This window comes from Danio aesculapii, chromosome 1 (assembly GCF_903798145.1).
Source record: "Danio aesculapii chromosome 1, fDanAes4.1, whole genome shotgun sequence".
NCBI lineage: Eukaryota > Metazoa > Chordata > Actinopteri > Cypriniformes > Danionidae > Danio > Danio aesculapii.
The window spans coordinates 15,929,601-15,952,100 of NC_079435.1; the positions used below are offsets into that span (position 1 = coordinate 15,929,601).

At 36.0% G+C, this 22,500-nt stretch overlaps 3 protein-coding genes across 3 annotated transcripts in view; 2 read left to right on the top strand and 1 right to left on the bottom strand.

The window, feature by feature from the left end:
- Positions 1 to 4,196, bottom strand: part of btr01 (bloodthirsty-related gene family, member 1) — a 17,042-nt gene extending 12,846 nt beyond the window's left edge. The window contains exons 1-2 of the mRNA XM_056468904.1: positions 3,558 to 4,196; positions 2,212 to 2,307 (exon numbers count right to left, since the gene is read on the bottom strand). Coding sequence (XP_056324879.1) covers positions 2,212 to 2,307; positions 3,558 to 4,193 — 732 coding nt within the window. The 5' untranslated portion in view covers positions 4,194 to 4,196. The remainder of the gene's footprint in view (positions 1 to 2,211; positions 2,308 to 3,557) is intronic.
- Positions 4,197 to 13,681: 9,485 nt separating this feature from the next.
- rps6 (ribosomal protein S6) lies at positions 13,682 to 20,364 on the top strand. The gene is made up of 6 exons (XM_056456706.1): positions 13,682 to 13,765; positions 14,253 to 14,384; positions 16,778 to 16,988; positions 18,479 to 18,625; positions 19,872 to 20,029; positions 20,225 to 20,364. The coding sequence occupies exons 1-6, from the start codon at positions 13,760 to 13,762 to the stop codon at positions 20,318 to 20,320; spliced, it is 750 nt and encodes a 249-aa protein (XP_056312681.1). The 5' UTR covers positions 13,682 to 13,759; the 3' UTR covers positions 20,321 to 20,364.
- A 1,467-nt stretch (positions 20,365 to 21,831) lies between these two features.
- The window catches only part of smu1b (SMU1 DNA replication regulator and spliceosomal factor b), a 24,588-nt gene continuing 23,919 nt past the window's right edge, over positions 21,832 to 22,500 (top strand). The window contains exon 1 of the mRNA XM_056456707.1: positions 21,832 to 21,987. Within this exon, the coding sequence (XP_056312682.1) occupies positions 21,962 to 21,987 (26 nt within the window). The 5' untranslated portion in view covers positions 21,832 to 21,961. The remainder of the gene's footprint in view (positions 21,988 to 22,500) is intronic.

A 22,500-nucleotide genomic window follows, 5' to 3' on the forward strand; every position in this document is an offset into this window, starting at 1 on the left:
TTAGACAGGTGTACCTAATTAAGTGGCTTGTGAGTGTATTTCAAAATATTGCAAAAGCAACCATTTACAAATAGAAATGTTCAACGGATAATGTTAAACGGATACAGTATGTGAATTAGAATTACGCACATTCAAATATAATAAATACTCTAATAAATATACTGTACATATGTGTATATTGCCTTATTTGGATTTCTGTTTGGGTCACAAAGCGTGTGTGGCTTTAGAAGACTGCAGATGAATTTCACAGTTGTTCGTAGAGTGGCTGTTTTTTTATTGGTATCCACACAATATGTCATTTGCACATGAGGATGAAGAGTTTTCCCAAGCAACAGGTTTATTATTCATTATGTAGACAGTCAGAAATCTGCTTGGTTTGAAAGTGACCTCCGTGTGAGCTGTGCTTCATTCTACAATACACTATTGACAACTGACAATCGGCTTTTTAGTCTGTGAAATTTCACTATACAATAACCTCCTCTGTAGACTGTTCTGCACAACTTTTACGCAACTTTTTCAATTTGTAGAAGTCTTAAAGACTTAGCAATAACACTTTTCAATGCATGAACTACCATTAACAATGAACAGTTCATATGTTACACTATTAACTCATCTTTTAGCATTTATTTACCAAAACACAAATATTTAATATAAATGATTATATTTTCATTGTTAGTTGACATTAATAACATTTAAATAATGGTAACAAATGAAATCTCATTATAAAGTGTTTTCACAGTTCTTCAAAACATCCTCTTTTGTGTTTCACAAGACAAAAATTACAGCATATGGGTTTGGAACAACATGAAAGTGAGTAAATAATGACACGTTACATTTTTTGGTTATTCTTTAAAGCATAGGTCTCAACCAACCAAAGCTCTGCAGAGTTTTGCTCCAACTCTAATTAAACACAGCTGATCCATCTAATTGAGGCGTTCCAAAGAGTCACAAACACCTTCGTTTGTTGGATCAGATTTGTTTGATTAGGGTTGGAGCAAAAAACTAAGCAGCGCTGCAGCCCTCCAGGAATTGAGGTTGAGACATAAGCTTTAATGTCTGTGTGAACCAGAAGTTCCTAAGACTTTTATTTCAGTATATTAATATACTTGATATATAATGGGATATTGAGTAGGGGCGGAGCTTTCATTTTGAGCATAAAGCTGCGGTCACACTTGACTTTTCCTTCCATAGACTTCCATTCATACGCACGAGAATGCGTCAGACAGGAAACGCGGGGTCATGCGTCAAGTTTCGCATTGTCAAGGTTGCTGCGGTGCAAAGTTCAAGCTTGGTGAACTCTGACCTGCGAAATCGCATCACTTGACTGCATGAGACTAATCAAGGATCAAAACACGACCTCTCTGGGCAGAAATGTAAAACATGAAGCAATCGCTGGCTTTTTTTAATGTCTAATCATCTTGTCTAATCCCGCTCCCTTTTCGCAGCGCCGCACGACAGAATTTCGCACACACAAAGCCCGGTGTGACCGTAGCTTAATTCCCTCATAGCAAACTAACGGTATGAGGGGCGTGGTTAAAACTATTGTTGTCAAACTGACATCATCAGAGAAGGACCACCACTTCAAACATGGAAGCAAATGGTCAAAGTTAGAATCCACATTTTCTGTGAAGTTTCGTGTAATTTTGGGAGTTTCATTTATAATTTGTTAACTTTAACTGCAGTTTGCCACTTTCACTTTCATTCAGGAACATCTCATTCATGCCCCCTGTGACAAACGAGATATTGGATGTGAGTATAAACTGCTGGAAGAGTGTTGTTTTATTGGAATTTGGTACTGCACACCGAATGGGAAACAAAAAAACCTCCGCATCTGGTGATGCAGGTGTCTGTGCTCCTTCGCTGACTTGGTAGGTGCAGAGAATAGTGTCAAACAGCCGTGTGTGTATAGACTGTCCTGTCGCAAAATGCGGCGAAAGTTTCATTGAGGTGTTTACATGTCTGTACAGTGCTTCAATAATGTAACTGAAAAGGGAATACCCCACATGTCTTAATTCCATTACTGTTTAGTTCGAATATGACCTTAAATAATCAAAAACGTCTGTTTACATGGTAGACTCTTAATCAGAGTATTGTCTTAATCGTGGATTATTGGTGTTGATGTTACCATACTCGGTGTGTGCTGGAAATAAACATTGTAAATTTTGATTCCGTACAGACTTTAAATCTTTAGCATGCCATATACACACATACTTGAATTTCAGCAAGTGATGTCTGGATCTCCTCTATCTTTCTCTCTCTGACTGTTATCAATCCTTGAAGCTCCACCTCCAGGATCCGCAACTGAGACTGAGCAGAGATACAAAATGAAGCTGTACATAAACAAATACAGACAATACTGAGCATTTTTTTCTATAAGTTTTGTTTAACGGAAATAAGATTTGTTCAACACATTTCTAAACATAATAGTTTTAATAACTCATTTCTTATAACTTATTCTTCTATCTTTGCCATGATGACAGTACATAATATTTTACTAGATATTTTTCAAGATACTACAGGGTTCTGCAGGTTTCACTGAGTTAAATTTAAGACTTTAAGATATTTTAAAGACATTTAGAATTTTAGACCCATAAAGGGCTAAAGACAAAGATTTTTCAAATGGCCCAGATGGAAAGGATTTTCATTTGCCCTATTCATAAAAAAATATTATAATTTAATACATTGAATAATACAATAATAAATTAATATTAAACATTTTTATTTTTTAGCAAAATATTTAGCAAAATATTTTAAAAATTGTGTAAAAACAAGCAAGCTCTAGTTGTATCCATGCTCTTTTATACAACATAAACTTTCTTTAAAAATAAAAGAAAAATGAACAAATGTTTTAAAAGTTTTAAAAACTATAATAAACTAAATTTATGCACAACAATCTGTCCAGGTCAGTGTCCTCAGCAGTAAATACATGGAGAACTTTTAAACAAATGTTATTGTAAGAAAATAATTAAACCATTCTGATATATAAAGTTAAAAATGACCTTTTTAAATAAAAAGTTTTATTGAGATGATTGTTGATGATTGTATGGGTTTTGGCCAGATTTGATAGCAATACACGAACAAAGGAAAATTAAGACCTGCTTAAAAAAGATGTAGAAGTCCTACAACACAATATTTCAGTAAATTTAAGACTTTTTAAGGCCTAAATATTGGATTTTAAAATTGAAGACATTTAATCCTTTTTAAGACCCTGCAGAAACCCTGTACTAGTATTCAGCTTAAAGTGACAATTAAAGGCTTATTAACAAGGTTAATCAGGTAAGTTTGTGTAATTAGGCAAGTCATATAATGATGGTTTGTTCTGTAGACTATCGAAAAAAATATTGCTTAAGAAAACTAATTTAATTGACCATAAATGTTTTTTAAATAATTAAAAGCTGCTTTTATTCTAGCCGAAATAAAACAAATAAGTCTTTCTTCAGAAGAAAAAATACTGTGAAAATACTGTGAGAGTTTTTTTGCTCTGTTTAACATAATTTGAGCAATATTTGAAAAAATAATAATAATAATTTTGACTTCAACTGTATAAATGTGTTTACCTTCCTGATATTCATCTCTCTCTTGGCCTCCGTGACAGTATGGCCGTAATGTTCGCTCTCTGCACACACTGCGCAAATACACATCTGGTCAGTCTTGCAGAGCAGCTCCAAACTGTAGCCATGTTTGGGACACTGCGGCCCGTTAGATCCCGCTGCGGTCATGCTAAAGTTTCGTCTCGGCATTTTGACATTGGGGAATGACTGAGGATCGCCGGATGCTACAGGCTCACTGGACGAAGATGTTGATGAAGATCTCTGCATGCGGGTCCTCATCTCCTGGAACAGGCCTTTGGGCAGCTCAACTGGTCTTTGCTGCGCTCCAGGCTTCGGTGCAGAGAATGGGTTTGGAGCTGAATCTGTAGCAGTTTTAGGCACGCTGACTGTGGTCTCTGCCATCCGCTTGAACTGCTCCGTGATCTCCTTGAGCGTGTGATTGACGTGGAGATCGGGGCGCTTGCGGAAGCTTTCTTTGCACAGAGGGCAGAAGCAAGTCTTTCCTTGGCCCTCCCAGTAGGAGGAAATGCACGAGGAGCAGAAGCTGTGGCCGCAGGGCGTGGAGACGGGATTGGTGAAGATGTCGAGGCATATGGAACAGGTGAACTGCTCCTCTGACAGGAATTCACCAGGAAATGACATCGTACACCTAAAGGCGCAAAGACGAAAAAACACACAGAAATTCAGACACACTGTCTCCAACATGTCAGACCACAGATGTTTGTTTAAAAAATGTCTCTTAAAGATTGTGAAGTTTCGAAATAGATTATTTTTTCATGTTTTAATGCGTTTATTTACATCTTTCTAAAAAAAAACATAGTAAAATCAACACACAAAACATTATTTTTGCTGGTTGTCCAAAGAACTTATTTAGAGTGAGTTGAATCAACATAATTTGTGTTTTGTTTTTTGTTTTTTGTTTTTTTTTTTGGGGGGGGGGGGGGGGGTTAATTATTTTTAATTTTAACTATTTAAGTTTAATTATTAATGCTTAATAAATGCAATAGTAACATTTAAAAATGTGAACAAATGAAATCTCATTACAAAGTGTCATGACAATTCTTTAAAAATATTCTCTTGTGTGTTGCACAGGACAAAAATAACCACATGGGTTTGGAACAACATGAAGGTGAGTAAATAACTTAGGCTTTTGTTTTGTTTTGTTTGGTTATTATCTTTCTTTTAAAAATGTGTCTTAAAGATTGTGAAGTTTAGATATAGATAATTTTTTTCATGTTTTTTAATGCGTTTATTTATATCTTTCTGAAAAACAAAGTAAAATCAACACTCAAAACATTATTTTTGCTGGTTGTTCAAAGTACTTATTTAAAGTGAGTTGAATGAACAATTCAAATCAACACAATTAAGTTAACTACGCTGTAAAAAGTGATTAGTTACTTAAAGCGAGTAAACCATTTGCCTTAAACGAAACAAGTTGCCTTTACAAAAATAATGTAAGTAAACCCATTGTAAATTGAAACTGTTAAGTTGACTAAATTTTTATAATTATGCAAATTCTATTCACTTTTTTAAAATAAAAGTAAACTAATCACTTTTTCCAATACGCATTTATTATATTTGTTTTTTCCCAGCTTTTCTGTATCTATAAATGACAGTAACTAAAATAAATCTGCTCTTCCAGACTCCAGTGTGTCTTCTCAATTCAACACTATAATTGTAGATTTTATAGACTTAATGAAGAACCAAATAAGTAATATTGTAATAATTGCGTAATTTGAAAACAGACGTGCTAAAATAGTCTGACAAAGTAAAAAAAGATTAGTTGACTTTAAAAACGTGAGTACAATAAGTGTAATTAAAAATTAGGTCAGCTTAACAGTTCCAAGTTATAATGGGCTTGCTTGCATTATTTTTGTAAAGGCAACTTGTTGCTTTTAAGGCAATTGGTTTACTCGCTTTAAGTAACTAATTACTTTTTACAGTGTACCCTGTAAAATGCGATTAATTTAAAAAAGTAAGTAAATCCATCTCCGTAAAAAAATCCAAAGTTGATTTTACTTCAAACATTTAAGTAATTCTGTTGTAACTCAGAACTGTTAAGTTCACTTAATGTATTTTTTTTTTACAATTAGGCACATAGATCCTTTACTTAATACAGTTAAGGCAATTTTATACTGTAAAAAGTAATTATAGTTGAAAAAGTGAGTAAACCCATTGTCATCAAATTATTAAGTAAATGAACTACGTGCATAATTATAAAAATTAAGTTAAGTGAACTTAACATTTCTAAGTTACAACAGAAATACTTACATTTTTTAAGTAAAATCAACTTGTCATTTTTAAGGCAAAGGGTGTACTCACTTTATTAAGTAATTGCTTTTTACATAACTTTTTATGTATTTTTCATTTTTAGTTCACATTAATAACATTTAATAATGGAAACAAATGAAATCTCATTATAAAGTTTTATCACAATTCTTTAAAGCAATTATCTTGTGTGTTCCACAGGACAAAAATAGCAGCATATGGGTTTTTTTGTTTTGTTTGGTTATTATCTTTCTTTTAAAAGTGTCTAAAAGATTGTGAAGTTTGGATATAGATTCGTTTTTCATGTTTTGAAGTTTTTCAATGCTCAGCCCCATCTCTGTGTTTATTTTATTTTTTATCTTTATTATATCTTTTTGAGAAACATATTAAAAGCAATACTATATTAACAGCAATCCTCTGAAACTTGCAAAAACAACTTAATCAATTTGTGTTGTGACAAAATGAAGGACTTGTGTAAACCCCAGCATTTATTTTTACAGGGAATGACATTGTGAAATGTTATTACAATTTGAAAGAACCATTTTATAGTTTAATAGAAAAGATATTTTCAGGAGTGAGTTTGGTGAGTCTTTTCAGCTTTTAATTGAAATATTGTGTAACATTATGAATGCCTTTAAGGTCTTATTTATGACTTTAATGAATGTTGTTCCAGAATAGATAAGCCTTAATTTGTGTCAAAGGATATAATAATAATAATTCCTTACATTTATATAGCGCTGTACACATTAGGGGGAATCTCCTCATCCACCACCAGTGTGCAGCATCCACCTGGATGACGCAATGGCAGCCATATTGCGCCAAACCTCACACTAGCTGAATTAGTGTGTGGTGAAAGCCAATTATGATAGGGATGGGAGGCCATGATGGACAGAGTCCAGTAGGCAAATTTGGCCAGAATGCCAGGGTTAAACCCCTACTCTTTTTCAAAGGACATCCTGGGATTTTTAACGACCACAGAGAGTCAGGACCTCAGTTTAACGTCTCATCCAAAAGACGGCACTCACTGAGCAGTATAGAGTCCCCGTCACTATACTGGGGCGTTAGGACCCACACAGCCCGCAGGTTGGGCGCCCCCTGCTGGCCTCACTAACATCACTTCCGGCAGCAACCTATCTTTCCCATGTGATCTCTCATCCAGGTACTGACCGGGCTCAGCCCTGCTTAGCTTCAGTGGGCGACCATGTGAGAGATGCAGAGAGCTAGCTGCCGGCAAGAAGAAGAAATATTTACTGTGCATCAAATCGGCATAGGTGATTTCTGAAGGGCCATGTGAGAGGGAAAACTGACATTATTATGCTAAAATGCAGCTCTGAGTCACAGGAATAAATAAAAAAATTTTAAATATACACTACCGGTCAAAGGTTTGGGGTCAGTTTTTTTTTTCATGTTTTTTTTTCTTTTAAAGAAATTTACTCTGTCATCAAGGTGGCATGTATTAAATGTAGAAACATTGTTAAATTGTTAAATATTTATTACAATTTTAAATAACTGTTCTCTTATATTGTATGTAGTTTCAAATGAAATTATTACTCCAGTAATTATTGCTTTTATTACTTTTAGCATTAATAATAATAATAAATAATTAATAGTAGAGTGATTTATAAAGGATCATGTTACTCTGAAGACTAGAGTAATGAAGCTTAAAAAAATTCATCTTTAAAATCACTGGAATAACTTATTAAAATAAATTATAAACTACTTTTGAACAGTTATGTTATGGTGCAATAACATTTCAAAATTTTACAATTTGTACTGTATTTTTGATGAAATAAATGCAACCTTGGTGAGCGGGAGAAGCTTATTTTAAAACATTTAAAAATCCTACTTCTATATTCAAATAGAAATAGTTAATTTTATATTGCAAAAATTTTCCATAATTTTCTTTTATTTTTAATCACACTGAAACATCACAGTTTTTCACTTGTGTATAGTGTACATGCAGCAGAAATTTTAAAAACTTATTTTTATGTTTATTTTTCCATTAAAGAAAAAATAATTAAATGGATAAAAAACGGACGCCCCTCCACCCCCCAAAAAAGAAGCACTGGAATGAAGTCAGACCAGCTGCACAGATACAAAAAACTGATCTAGGAGCAGCCATCTTTCTCTTAGTGTCTGCAGTCAGTATTTCACGCATTATATAAAGTATAAGTACATAAAATAGGACTCAAACTCTTACATGCACACACACACACACAAACACACACACACATAGAGTAGATAAATAGATCTTAATACAATCTAAAAGGCTAATTCACATATGAATTAGGAAAATAATGGTTGTTTCTATGCTAACACTAGTTATAAATTCACTCACAATCATTCAAGTGGTCATGAATCTTTCTGTAAGTCCTGCACATTTCAGAAATTAAAATATCCCAGCTAACAAGGAATGTTCTCAGAACTGTCTTACATAAGAATTAAACAATCTAATAAAAGAGAGCCAGAAAATACTCTATGATCATGTCAAATTGCTCTATCATAGATTAACAGCAAATCAACAGCAAAAGACAGTCAGACGCTTCACAAAATGTGCAGTAATTATGCTGTAATTACACAGATGTTTGACAGCCTCGCCATATGGAGAGTGTGTAAACAAGTATAATAATAATGTAGTGTTTCAAAGCCAATGGAAATATGTGATATCAGTCAGTATTTCACACATTATATAAAAAGTATAAGTACATAAAATAGCACTCAAACTCTTACATGCACACACACACACACATAGAGTAGATGAATAGATCTTAATACAATCTAAAAGGCTAATTCACTTATGATTAAATTTACACACACACCTTTAAAAACTAACCTGTTGTCTCTGCTTTTCTTATCCGATGTTGTTTTTTGGCTGCGTTCAGCTCCGCTCAATGTATGGCGTGTAGGACAGCTTCACTATGAAGTGACGACCTTCTGGAAACAGGTGTGTCTGCATACCAACAGACAAACGCACAGTTAAGCTACTCAAACTGCACACCTCACTGCCAATCCAACCAGTCAGACGAGTGTAAATTTTTATTTCTGGAGATTTTACGACATTGTCTGTCATGTACACAAGCCACAAACTGTCTGCAAAAGTTGGAACACAATGTGTGTTTCAATAAAGATTAAAAAAACATATAAATTAATGGTTGTTTCTATGCTTACACTAGTTATAAATTCACTCACAATCATTCAAGTGGTCATGAATCTTTCTGTAAGTCCTGCGCATTTCAGAAATTAAAATATCCCAGCTAACAAGGAATGTTCTCAGAACTTTCCATAACATTTCTTAAAAGTTGTGTAAGTGTTAGCACGTAACGTTCTGAAAGATTATATTTTATAACATTCCTGTAATGTTGATAAACATTAACATTAACGTCATGTGCAAGGAATGTTATAATAATGTTTTAGATAACGTTTTAAGAAAAATGTTAGAAAATTTTGACTGCTGGACTTCTGCATGATGGATATTTTATTTTGTGATATTATTATTAATACATAACATTACATTATTAGAATAATATTATATTTCATTGGATATTAAATTATATTTAATTACATTAAAATTTAATTTAACTCTCACCATACAAAATATGGTAAAAAATGATGTTATATATAGTTTAAAGGTATAATTTATACTTCTAGATATGTATTGGGGGCCCTAAGCGGCCGCTTACCTTGCTTATTGTTTAAAATCCACCCCTGAATGAAAGATGTCAAATCACATTTCTGTTATGAGCTCTGTCAGTTGCATTAGTACAGGAGATCTGCTCTGAGGCCGTACAGTGATATTTACAGGCCCTGATGACTTCAAGTCCTGGAAGAGTTGATTTTCATCACTGATAAAGACCAATGTTGTACCTTGAACAGAGCATGTCAATTCAATTAGAAAAATCAATGAGAAACTGACCTTTTCAATTAAAGGTGCTGCTCATGTTTCTATCAGCTGTCTACTTCTGAGATGCATCAATGTGGACTGGTGATCCGAAACCCATCTTTTGTTTTCTTCATTGCGACTGTCAATCTGATCTGACAGATACACAGGGACAGAGGCTTTAGTAGTTTGGATGATTTGACAGACTCTTGAGTGCATATTTGAGTCTGGCGCAGCCTCAAGACGACTTTTACATTTGCTAATCCTGACACGGATCAGCACTTCTGAAGGAAAGGGGAGGAACATACTTAACTAATCAAAATGCAGAAAATTAAAAAGATGAGATGGTGATTCTGGGTTTCAAGATATTAAACACATATGAGTGCCAAAAAATCTATTATACACTGTGAAAGTAAAGGGGTGGCACGGAGGTCAGCACTGACACCTCATGGCAAGAAGGTCGCTGGTTCATGTCAAGAAGGTCGCTGGTTCATGTCCCGGCTGAGCCAGTTGGTATTTCTGTGTAGAGTTTGCATGTTCTCCCTGTGTTGGTGTGGGTTTCCTCCAGGTGTTCCGGTTTCCCCCACAGCCCAAAGACCGGGTTCTCAGTACTGGGTTGCAGCTGGAAGGGCATCTGCTGCGTAAAACAAAGACAGCTGGAGTAAAAGGACCAAAATAAAATATTTATTACCTTACCTGCGATTTATGGAATTTACAAGCAATTTCTGTGTGAAAATTGGTTATACATCATTTTTCAGCTGATAAAATAGTCTAAAGATTTAGATACAAAGAATCTTTTTATTTTAATTACATGTGTTGCTGTCAAACTACCAAATAAATTTGTCCTAAAACTTTCTGTTTTTATTTCTTCACAAAAGGGACAATATTTAGGAGCAGACTTAATGTAATTTCATTAATCTTTTACTCTGTATTTTTCTCTTTTCCCCACCATACAAATATCTTAACATCCAAGATACATTTACTTGAGAACAAAATAAGGTTATGAACTTATGCGTAAAAATTTGACTATTTACCCCACCTGCGGGGCAAGTTGTAACTGATAGAGGGTTAGTTGTAGCACGTGCTTATAGAGTCAGATTATTTTCCTTTAAATAGTATATTACCTCAATACTTAACTCTTTTTATTCTACATAGCACAGCATGTATATTTATTTATCTATTGGATAAGCACATTTGGATTTGACTGAATAAATATCCATTATTTGTAATGTTAGCAGAGCTAGCGGACGTTTCCGAATTAGCTGACATTACTTTGCTTTTCATCATAGAATTCTTCCTTTACATAGTAAATAATACTTAACATCCAATTGAGATGCAGATAAAAATGTCAAGGTGTAGCTGTTTGTATTTGACCAAGGTCAGTTCAATACTGACGAGCCACGCCAATTTCACGAAATCCGCTTCATGAAGCTTCACTGCCCGTCTGTGCTGTAGGTTTATCCGTTTTCGTTCTTCCGGTTTGTTTTCAGATGAGTTTGCAAATCAAACATGATAAAATACTCTTTTTAAACACCTGAATTGGGTTTTTATTTGTCGTAGAGCTCACTTTAGTAGCCTACATTGTCATATTGAATGTATTTGGTTAATGATAGTTAAAGTGCTCCAACAAATAAGTAATTACATTTATCCCTAAAATATGAGGGAAAAATCTTGCTTTCTTTTTTTTAACAAGTTTATTTTTAGTACTACAACTTTCTTCTTGTTTTAACCCTTCAACAGGCATTGTTACTGCCTATAATGTTGATCCTGGACCATCTTCATCATTTAAAGTGTAAATTCACTAATGTTGATCCTGGACCATCTTCATCATTTAAAGTGTAAATTCACTAATGTTGATCCTGGACCATCATCACTCCACACAGAATCCCAACTGATCGAGGCTCGGATCAGTGACCTTCTTGCTGTGAGGAAAAAAACGCTTCCCACTGCACCACTATGCTACCCATGACTTAAAGTTTCTTTTATTTAACCAGCTAGTTTTTTTTAAATGGTGTGGTGGCATGGTGGCTCAGTGGTTAGCACCGGCGCCTCAGAGTAGAAGGTTGCTGGTTCGAGCCCCCATTTCTGAGTGGAGTTTGCATGTCCTCTCCGTGTTCGTGTGGGTTTCCTCTAGGTGCTCTGGTTTACCACAAAGGATTAGAACACACACAAACTCAAAGTATCTGTTTCTCACCAAAGGCTCAGTATACTCTCAACCATCTTTTTCAAAACTGCTTAAAAACCAGTATAACTACATCCTGAACCAACAGCTTACATACAAAGGAATTAACTTTAAAAGATTTAGCACATTAAATGGCAAATATCTTTTAGACATAATTAACACATTAGCAAATAACAATATGAACAGTTGTTTCTAATTCTTCAAGGGTCCAGGTCCACTCAAGAGGTCTCCGTGACCTCTGACCTGGCTGGGCAGATCCTAAAGAAACAAATCATTTGGCATACAGAAAAACAATCACTCATACTATTCCAGTTTTACTCTGAAGTGGAATGACACTAAGACAGAGGTTGTCAAACCAAACTGGGGGCCGCCAGGTGGCGCTAGGGGGGCCGCAAAGACAGTACGGTTAACTCTTAGCCATGAACAGGCTGATGAATGACAAAACTCTTTAAAACGGATTAATCTTTAGATAAATTTAGACCCTCAGCTGAAAGGGTTAATACAGAAGAGCCTAGCATGTAAATGTGATGACTCGTACACAAAGTATGGAATCCAGTGAGAGCAGACCACAGTGAACACTGCGCTGGAAGATTTGATCAATTGATTGAAGCACTGAAATCATGTCAACTCAACTGACATCTCACAAAAATTAATTCGGGGGCAGGGGAGGGGGGTAGTTGGGGGGTGCAAAAGGATTCGTGGGGCTGAAAATGCTTGAGAACCACTAGTCATCATATAACCTAGGCTCTCAAACCTTCAACTTTATTATAATCATAAAGACATCAGAAAGAATATGTGTTACTCCATCCTGGAGCGGCCATTCCTCAGAAAACCCACGTCATCATAGCCTACTCAAGATGATAATTTAATCCAGTTGTGCATGTCATAAACCAGACTGATCTTTTTGATGTGACCGGGTAAATTTTGAGGAAAACATAATTTAATTAGAGGATATTCAATGAAAAAAGGAAAACTAAACATAAATTGAGTTGGTTTTTTTTTAGAATCAAAGCAAATAAATGTGTATTACCGCTTTTTCACAAATTAGGATACACCCTGTCTCATTTATGTCAATTTAATTTTGAGCAGAAATAAAAATACTATTAGGCTGTTTTTCAGCTCTGACTTGCAGCTCAACAACTGTTTATGTATTTAAGGTTCACAATGCAGCTCCAAAAGACTAAATAATTGTAATTTTAGACTTGTATACTTTGATTTAATATGAAGTACAAAACTTTTCCACTGTGGTGACCCCTGATGAGTAAAGTTTTTTACTTCATATTAAATCAAAGTATACAAGTCTAAAATTACAATTATTTACGTGGAATGAACCGCCACCTTATCCAGCATATGTTTTACACAGCAGATGCTCTTCCTGCTGTAACCCAGTACTGGCAAACACACATAAGCACTCATTCACACTCATACACTACAGACAATTTAGTTTAATTTCACTTATAGCGCATGTCTTTGGACTGTGGGGGAAACCAGAGCTCCAGAAGAAAACACACACGAACACGGGGAGAACATGCAAACTCCACTCAGAAATGTCAACTGATCCCGCCGGGACTCGAACTAGCAACCTTCAGTGAGGCTACAGTGCTAACCGTTGAGCCACCGTGTCGCCCAACATTAAAATAAGTATAATTTAAATACTAATAGATTACTTTTATGTTCTATCTTGTGTGAATCGTGAACTTCCTGTAGTTTTTTTTTCATACTAAAATGCTTAAATGTAAAGTTTTGTCGTGTAGTAAAAAGCGCTTGCAGTTTTAAACGGCACAGTGTGTTCTCGCGATAACCCGGAGGTCTATGTGAGACTACGAGTCGGATATCCGCTCTCTTTTCCGTGGTGGACTCCAAGCGAGAAAGTCCTCCATCATGAAGGTAGGGGGACTAAAATAGCGCCTTTAAACTTGAATAATACACCCTGTCTTCAAAATATAACACGGATTGCATGGTACAGTCTCAAAATCACTCGATGGGCTCTCGCTAGTCGAGTTTGTCCCAAACAGAATGAAGGATGGACGTTGATGTTGTTAGGCTAGGCGAGCGGCCGTGGATGTGCGGCAACATGGCAGCGCCCGGTACAGACATGCTATATTATGTTAGACAACTTTAAATATGTCACAAGGTTCGGGTGATTAGTATACAACCGCAATTGGTGTAAACCGCAATCAAAACGTTAGTACTTTTGTTCAGGAGTGTCTAACATCAACTGCGCTGTAGCTTTAGCTGTTACTAGCTAGCAGAGACGTGTCAGATGTAGACCTCACCATTCTGACTGAGACAATGTTTTACCAGGGGTTGTGTTTCACAGTTTACAACCACAGCAGCAGGCTAATTTCTTCTCTCTTTTGACTTGTGTGTTTAGCTCAATATCTCGTTCCCCGCCACCGGCTGCCAAAAGCTGATAGAAGTTGACGATGAGCGCAAACTGAGGATCTTCTACGAGAAGCGCATGGCCACAGAGGTGGCTGCAGACTCTCTGGGCGACGAGTGGAAGGTAAGCAAGAAGATGCTCATATGTACTATGTGTTTCAGCATTTAAAGGTTTCACGCGTTGACATTAGATACAGCAATGACTTTGGTTTCCATTCATGGTTTGCTCCACTGTAAGACCACACACACATTTCACTAAAAGATGAAGTCCACGTTCATTTTAGAAGTCTGAACATAGTTTTAAACGACATACAGTTGCCGTCTTTGAAAATGGGTACAACAGAAAGCCAATTCATTCATTGAAAGGCTTCAAAATCATTCGTTCTTTAAGGTCCAGTTGAACCCCATTATTTACATTGAGGTAAAGTTGGTTTTATATTTGCACATTCGTTCAATGACACGGCCCCTATATAGTTTACAGGGTGTCTGCAGAGTCTTAAAAAGTAAAGTTGATAAATCAGTGTAGAGAAATGTAAGGCCTTCAAAGTCTTAAATGGTATTTTGCAGGGTATTAAATTTTATATAATTTTTTATTATGAAATGTATGGTTGTGCTTAAGTTTACCTGAATTAAATCTGCAAATATCAGGATGCTGTGTAGTTTATGCAATCAATGAAATCCTACTAGATTTGACATCCTGCTGATTTGTTGACTGCAATACCCTAGGCAACACCGTTATTTCTGCAGTTCTACAGGCGCCAAACTGCTGAATTAGCTAGATTTTATAGATTTGTAACTTTTTCTTACATTAATATTTAGTTAATATACTGTAAGGCAAAATTTTTGCCAGTGTTTTCAGTTGAAAAGTGGTTATAAGGTCTTAAAATGTATGGAAAGTGTCTTAAAGTATTACATTTTACTCTCTGATTCCTGTATTATACACTCTGTTTATCACTCTACTTTGAATATTTGAAATGAAATTGTATGCAAGGATTACTTCAAAACAACATTAGCACCATTTAATTAACCGTAAACATTATTGCACTTTGATGCTCATCAGCTGCAAATATGATTTTCATATTTAGAATTTGCAAACAGTACTTATCTGAAATTTATTAAGGAGCAAGTCTGAATGTGTGAATCTAAAACCAACTTCAATCTTACTTCCACCCCAAGCTTTCCTCACACTGATGATTGCTTTAGGGTGAGTGAATAATGAGGTAACCTCATTTTTGGGGGTACCTTTAACAATAATCTTTAACATGACAAACTAACCAGGGAGCATGTTATAAACTTGTCTTAATGTCATACATAAAGTCTCACTATATACATATTTGTGGCACACTAGCAGACCCTTTTTGACTGGTCAGTAGCTTAAAGGGGGGACATTGCGGTGCCTAAAGTAACAGTGGAGCTGCTAACCGGATAACAACCTGTTCATGTTATTAGGGGCTGGTTGTACTGCAATGCTCTGTCAAAGTTTCTGCATTAGGTTGTTCAATGAATAAGGAAAAGTTCTCTCTTCAAATAGCCTGACTTGTTTGAGCGTTCCAGGTTTAAAATGTCAAAAGTAATAGATAAATACGCATGAACTAACCTAAATATTTCTTCTTGTATTTAATTACATCAGCCAGATTTGACTGCTTGCAAATAGTTCAATACTGAAGATGCAGACGTCAAGAGTTTAAAATAGAAATGTTTTTGTCTGAACTTTGGTTGCCTGGGTGTCAATTGGGCAGCCCAAAATCTGTAGACTCAATTATTGCAACTAATGTTGACTCACCCAGTCTGTATTCTCAATGTTAGGTTGAATGTCTTCTGATTGAAATGAATTGTACTCTGAGTTTAAAAAATACATTAAGAAAACAAATCTGCAACTCCAACTTATGCTGTACTTCTATGAAATCTGTATTTTTGTCTACACAGAATCTGTATGGCTGAATGTGTCTGAGCAACTGGTATTGATGACTCAATAGTGCAAATTGGGGCACGTACTGTTTAATCCACTCTTATGTGGACTTCATTGAATGTGTAGGTTAGGGTTGCACAATACTGAATTCGGGACCAATCGATACAGAAATTTGAAAAACGTCAAACATTTGAGCGCCACTGAGCACATTTTTAAACGCTGCTGATTTGCCATTGTGTTCACATGCTCAGCAGAAATGACTGATTGGCCGTGAAGGTCATCAGTTCACCAAACTCACCACTGTTTGCTGAGTGTAACCACAGATATAAGGACACTGGAGCGTTTTAACACAAGCGATCCATCGATAAATCTCAGCATGTCAGCCTATAGACAAAACAGCTGATCGACGTGCCTTTGAAATTCTCCAGTGTCCCTGTATGTTTGGTTACACTCAGTAAACAGAGGTATTCCAAGTAAACTACAAACTCATGGTAAATTCCAATATTGTGACATCTCTATTGTTAGGTCAGTTTTTGTGTGGAACTGTGTGGTCACATGCTTTAAAGAATCTTCAAGCTGATGTTAACTTTCGTCATCTGTTCTTGTAGGGCTACGTTGTGCGCATCAGCGGAGGCAATGACAAACAGGGCTTCCCCATGAAGCAGGGTGTGCTGACCCACGGACGTGTGCGTCTCCTCCTCAGCAAGGGTCACTCCTGTTACCGTCCTCGCCGTACTGGTGAGCGCAAACGCAAGTCTGTCCGCGGCTGCATCGTCGACGCCAATCTGAGTGTTCTCAACTTGGTTATTGTCAGGAAGGGTGAGTATGCTTGACTAATATTTAATATTCGATATCAGGATTGCACATGTTGTTGGTGCTGTTCCATCTGTTCATTTGAGCTCATAATTCTGCTGTGAAAAACAAGTGAAGGATAGAAATGTGAAATAATGACTCTCCTGTAGACCCTTTGTGGATCACTAAAGAGAAAATGGCTGCTTAGAAACTCTGCGTACCGGGTCCATGACGTCATTTACTTCCGAATTTAATTTTTTAAAAGTCCGTACTGGCCCAATACCCCCATAAGTGGATCCATTCTCTCATCAGTTGGAATAGAATAACTTTTGCATAGATTATGATGGACACATTTTTATTTTTTCCTATAATTATTGACCTGTGCAGGAACCACCAGAATTACAGCAACCTAGACCACACAGAACCTAAAAATGGTACACTTACAAATTTTTTATTATAATTTTTTTTATTACAACACAGACAACAAATACAATTATTTTAATCACTCTCAACAGTGTTTTATGAAAATTCAGAAGGTTTTCTTTAAAATGATACCAAACTTTTGGATTTACACCTCTGCATTGATTTGGGAATCTTTTGAATTTGGGTAGGCAAAATCCAGGCGGAAAGCCCAAAATAACACTTGACTTTAAGAGGTTAATCTCATGAACCTTTTCCGAGGAGAATAAACAATTTAGCCTAGCATCTTGACTAAAGGTCATGTTACATGAGGTCAATTTTAGAGCAATGTTGCTGGGTGACTAGGCGATTATAATGTCAGTGGCCAAGCAGGTGAGACATGGAAAGTAAATGGGACAACCAGATTGAGGTATAAATGTATTGGCTGTTCTCTGTAGGAAAACGGCATCACTGCGTTATTTTCCAGAAGCATTGCTCAAAGTTGCCTCGTGTCATCTCACTTTAAAGGAATAGTTCACCCAAATATGAACATTTACTCCCTCTCAGGTGGTTCCAAATCTTTGTTTCCTTTTTTCTGTGGATCAAAAGATATTTTGAAAATGTTTAACCTGTAACCATTGGCGTCCATAGTAGGAAAAACAAGTACTATGGAAGTCAATGGCTACAGCTTTTTCAAATTATTTTTATTTTATTTTTATTATTGTACTAAACAAAGATTCTCAAAGTTTTTACAATTGGAAGTTGAGTAAATGACAGTTTTCGTTTTGAGTAAATTACCTCTAAGTTGCTAATAGCTTTGTTGCAAATTAAGATGCATGCTTTTTTAAAATGTAAAATGTGCATGAAAACATTTCTTCTGTGGCACTCTAGCAGACCCTTTTTGTTTCTTCAGTAGCTTAAAGGGGGGACAAAATGGTGCCAACAGTAACAGTGGAGCTGCTAACCGGATAACAGCCTGTTCATGTCATTAGGGACTGGTTGTACTGCAATGCTCTGCCATAATTATTGTGTTGCATTATATTTGTGAATGGGAGCAGGGAACTGGTATTGATTGTCCACACTTTATCTAAATGATAGATTTTTCCTCTTTCCTTCAGGTGAGAAGGATATTCCTGGGCTGACCGATAGCACTGTCCCTCGCCGTCTGGGACCCAAGAGGGCTAGCAGGATCCGCAAGCTCTTCAACCTGTCCAAAGAGGACGATGTCAGGCAGTATGTGGTCAGGAGACCCCTCACTAAAGAAGGTACGGCTGTCTTAACGCAGTAGTTTTCATAATGTGAAGTGAGCAAACTGTTTGAAGTCACAATGTTTTTGTTTTGTTTTAGTTTTTTTTGCTTTGTTTTTTCCCCAAATCTGTATTTTTATTTATTTTGTGGCACACTAGCAGACCCTTTTTGACTGGTCAGTAGCTTAAAGGGGGGACATTGCGGTGCCTAAAGTAACAGTGGAGCTGCTAACCGGATAACAACCTGTTCATGTTATTAGGGGCTGGTTGTACTGCTATGCTCTGTCAAACTTTGTAGTACATTGTGTACCGAGTCTAAAATGTTCTTTATTCCAATGCTTTGGAAGGGTTTTTTATAAATGGATTTCTTTTTGAGAGATGATCAGAGTAAAATTGTATATAACATTAATAGTGCTGGAGGATTAATCGTGTGTGTGTGTGTGTGTGTGTGCATTGTCAGTAATAGTTTATTATACATCTCCAGTACATCCTTTTTTTTTTTTCCTTTTTTTTCAACTATGGTTTTGCGAAATATGTTTTGAAATTGCAAATAGAATCAATGTAATTTTATCAGTGAACAATGTTTCCCTGACAAGATGTGCATGACAACTGCTGCTTTGCTTAATTGAAGCATTTGCCATTTAATTTTCATGAATCACCCAGCTAAATGTACTTTTTACTTGTAAATTTCCTATAATGTGCACTCTACACTAGGCGGCAGTGCTGAGCATCTATTCTGTAAGACATCTCTCAGATGCTTAGACTTGGACTGTTCCATGATTTCACTACTCTTATAAAAGTTGCATTATGATAGGTAATGCATGAATGGAAATCCTGTAATTTTAAATGCTTTTAACACAAATTTGGGAGTGCAGACCTCATTTTGCTCATGTAAGTGCATTAAAAGGATGTGCAGGCTAGTGGACTGAATAGTACAGCTCCTAAGCACTGAAGACAGTAGTCGACCACAAGAACATGACTCAAGTTAGTATTGTTTTAGCATTACAGTTAGACAAAGTTGTAAGTTTAAAACACTTTATTAAAAAATATAAAATGAGGCTTAGTTTGTAAGTGTCTGGGCCAAAGTTTTGAAATGTACTCCATCTGTCTTTAGTTATAATTGGTAAAAGTCAGTTGAGAAGACTTTGCCTTATTTTCGGCTACATCAGTTTCATTCACTGGTTTTCAGCTAGATTATGGAGACCATAATCATAAGGATTTGAAGTATGTCCACAGACTTATGGTTGATCATGCTTTCTGACAGGCAAGAAGCCCAGGACTAAAGCCCCTAAGATTCAGCGTCTGGTTACACCCCGTGTGCTGCAGCACAAGCGCAGACGCATCGCTCTTAAGAGGCAGCGCACACTGAAGAACAAGGAGGCAGCCGCAGAATACACCAAACTGCTGGCCAAGAGAATGAAGGTACGCAACCAGTTTCTTTTTGTGAAAAGTCGAATTGATTGAGCTTTCTTAAAGTTTAAGCTAGCTTTTATGGTTTAACCATTTGTATGTCAAAGTATTTGGGTTGAAAGTTTAGGCAAGTACTTCAATGTAAATAGCACAAACTGTGTGCCTGAAAATAATGTAAAAATCTGAATATGTGTGCTTTTCTTGTAGGAGGCCAAGGAGAAACGTCAAGAACAGATTGCTAAGAGACGCCGTCTCTCCTCTCTGAGAGCCTCCACATCCAAGTCAGAGTCAAGCCAGAAGTGAGACGTGTCCCTCACAAATAAAAGATGATTTTTTGAAACATTCTATATGTGGTCTGGTTTCCATTTGCCCTGTTAGGCTTTACGTTTTGTTCTGACTATACAAGCGTTATTCAATTAGTTTACAGTCATAACTTGTATAGGATGTATATAATATCTGATGAACAAGATGAATTCAGTCAGGTGTCTACATAATAAATATATAAAACATAACCTTCATGTACATTTGATAATATTTAGTTTTAAAATGTCTTTTCTAGGCAATAGATGTATGAACGCAACACATCGCTCCCCTTATTTCCAAGCACTCAAGTACATTTCTTTATTCCTTTCATTGTCCAACAGAGCAAGTTTATTCTAACTGTGATCAGAAGGGGGCAACACCATCAGCTAGCAATTGTGGGCACTAGAGGCATGGCAAAACACTGTTGTCCTCTACGGTTCCTTATGAGCAGAAGGCTGCATTAATTTAAATATTTAATTATTTTTAAATGTTGATTGGTCAAACTTTGTTAATGCTTATTGAAATGAAGTGAAATTAACTAGTAGAACAGCCTGAACCTTCATTTCAAACAAAGTTCATTTAGACTTTCCAGAACCTGATTAAAGCAAATGTTTTACCTAGACTAGAGTATTAGACAGCAGCAGTTTGTTTACATGTAAAGGCATGCACAGGATAATACCTTATTTTGGCTACCATTCAAATTTACATTTTGCTATTACACAATGTAAATGTTTTGAGTTTAAATTTCAAACCTTTTAGGAAAATAGTTTTGTAAAACGTTGGGTCATGGGTGCTCTTTAAAGGCATAGTTCACCTGAAGTTGATAATTTCCTCATTTGAGTTTTATTTTTTTATATTATTGTTTTGTTTAACACATGCTGAATGTTTTTTGCTGGCACACATTGGCTTACACAGTAGAAAGAAAAAATGGGTGCCATTGCCTGGTACCAACATAATTCAAACTCATTCATGTTGGACAGAATAATGAAACTCAAACCGGTTTTCAACCGGTAAAGGGTGAGCAAATGATGACAATTTATATTTTATGAGGGTAAAATACCGCTTTAAATGTTCCATTAAAGAAAAAGTGCTGCATTTTTAGGGTTTTCTCTCCTTTTTTTGCATAAATGTTTAAAAGGCTTGCCAAGACTCACACAGGAGTGAGACACCTGTATTTAAAAATAGATTTCTGTGCTGCAAGGATTGTAAAAACTCTGGCAAATTGCCGTCTATTGATATTAGACCAGTGATTTATCATTTGTTAAATACAATGGTAATCGGTACATCCTCATTTTGGTCTATAAATTAGGATAAACAACATATTGTTTGTGCCGCTTAAAAAAACATCAGCTTTATGTCTCGATGCAGCATCATCTGCCGGCACGAGATCTCGACACCTGATGGCAACGTTGCGGGTTTTTTCTCATTAATTCCTCCACATGCGTCATTAATCCGCCCTCCCAAAAATCCGCAACAATTTGCGAGAGGTTTCTGCGATCTCAGACGTGGGAGCAATAAATACAACAGCACGTGTTTTGGGCGGTCGCGGACACACGGCGATCACGTGTCTGAGGACCAACACAAGACGAGCAGGAGAGAATACAGGCAGTCGCATCCAGACGGAGAGACAGAGCCGCAGACATGGACCTCGAAGTGGAATCCGCAGAGTAAGTCAAACACTTATTGACATTATTATTAAAATTTCATGAATGGGGTTTTATTATTAATGATCTCATCTAATATAAAACAGCTTTAAAATGCTATAAATGCGTTTTTATCATTGACGGGAACAGTTATCCAAGGGAATATTGAGTAATTTCTGTTAAACGCAATGTGAATTATATCTGAAGTAAAATACTGTGTCTGTGAGTAATCATTTTCATTGATGAAAATCCTATCAGTACCTGTGCTAGGCTAGACAAAAATTTTGAGAAGAATTTAACACCTACATCAGCGCATGGCTGGGCGACATGACTGATCACGATATAAGTTATCTCATATCCTATATAAATAATAAAAATATTTAATTTGACCTTTTTTACATTTAAAAGTAGACTATACAGTTTACTCATTCAATTGTAATTGTATTTCTCACTTATTTAGAACTTAATGGCAAATTTTTTAATTAAAAATGTATGAAATAACAAATAAATATTAATAAAATATAAACACTTCAAAAA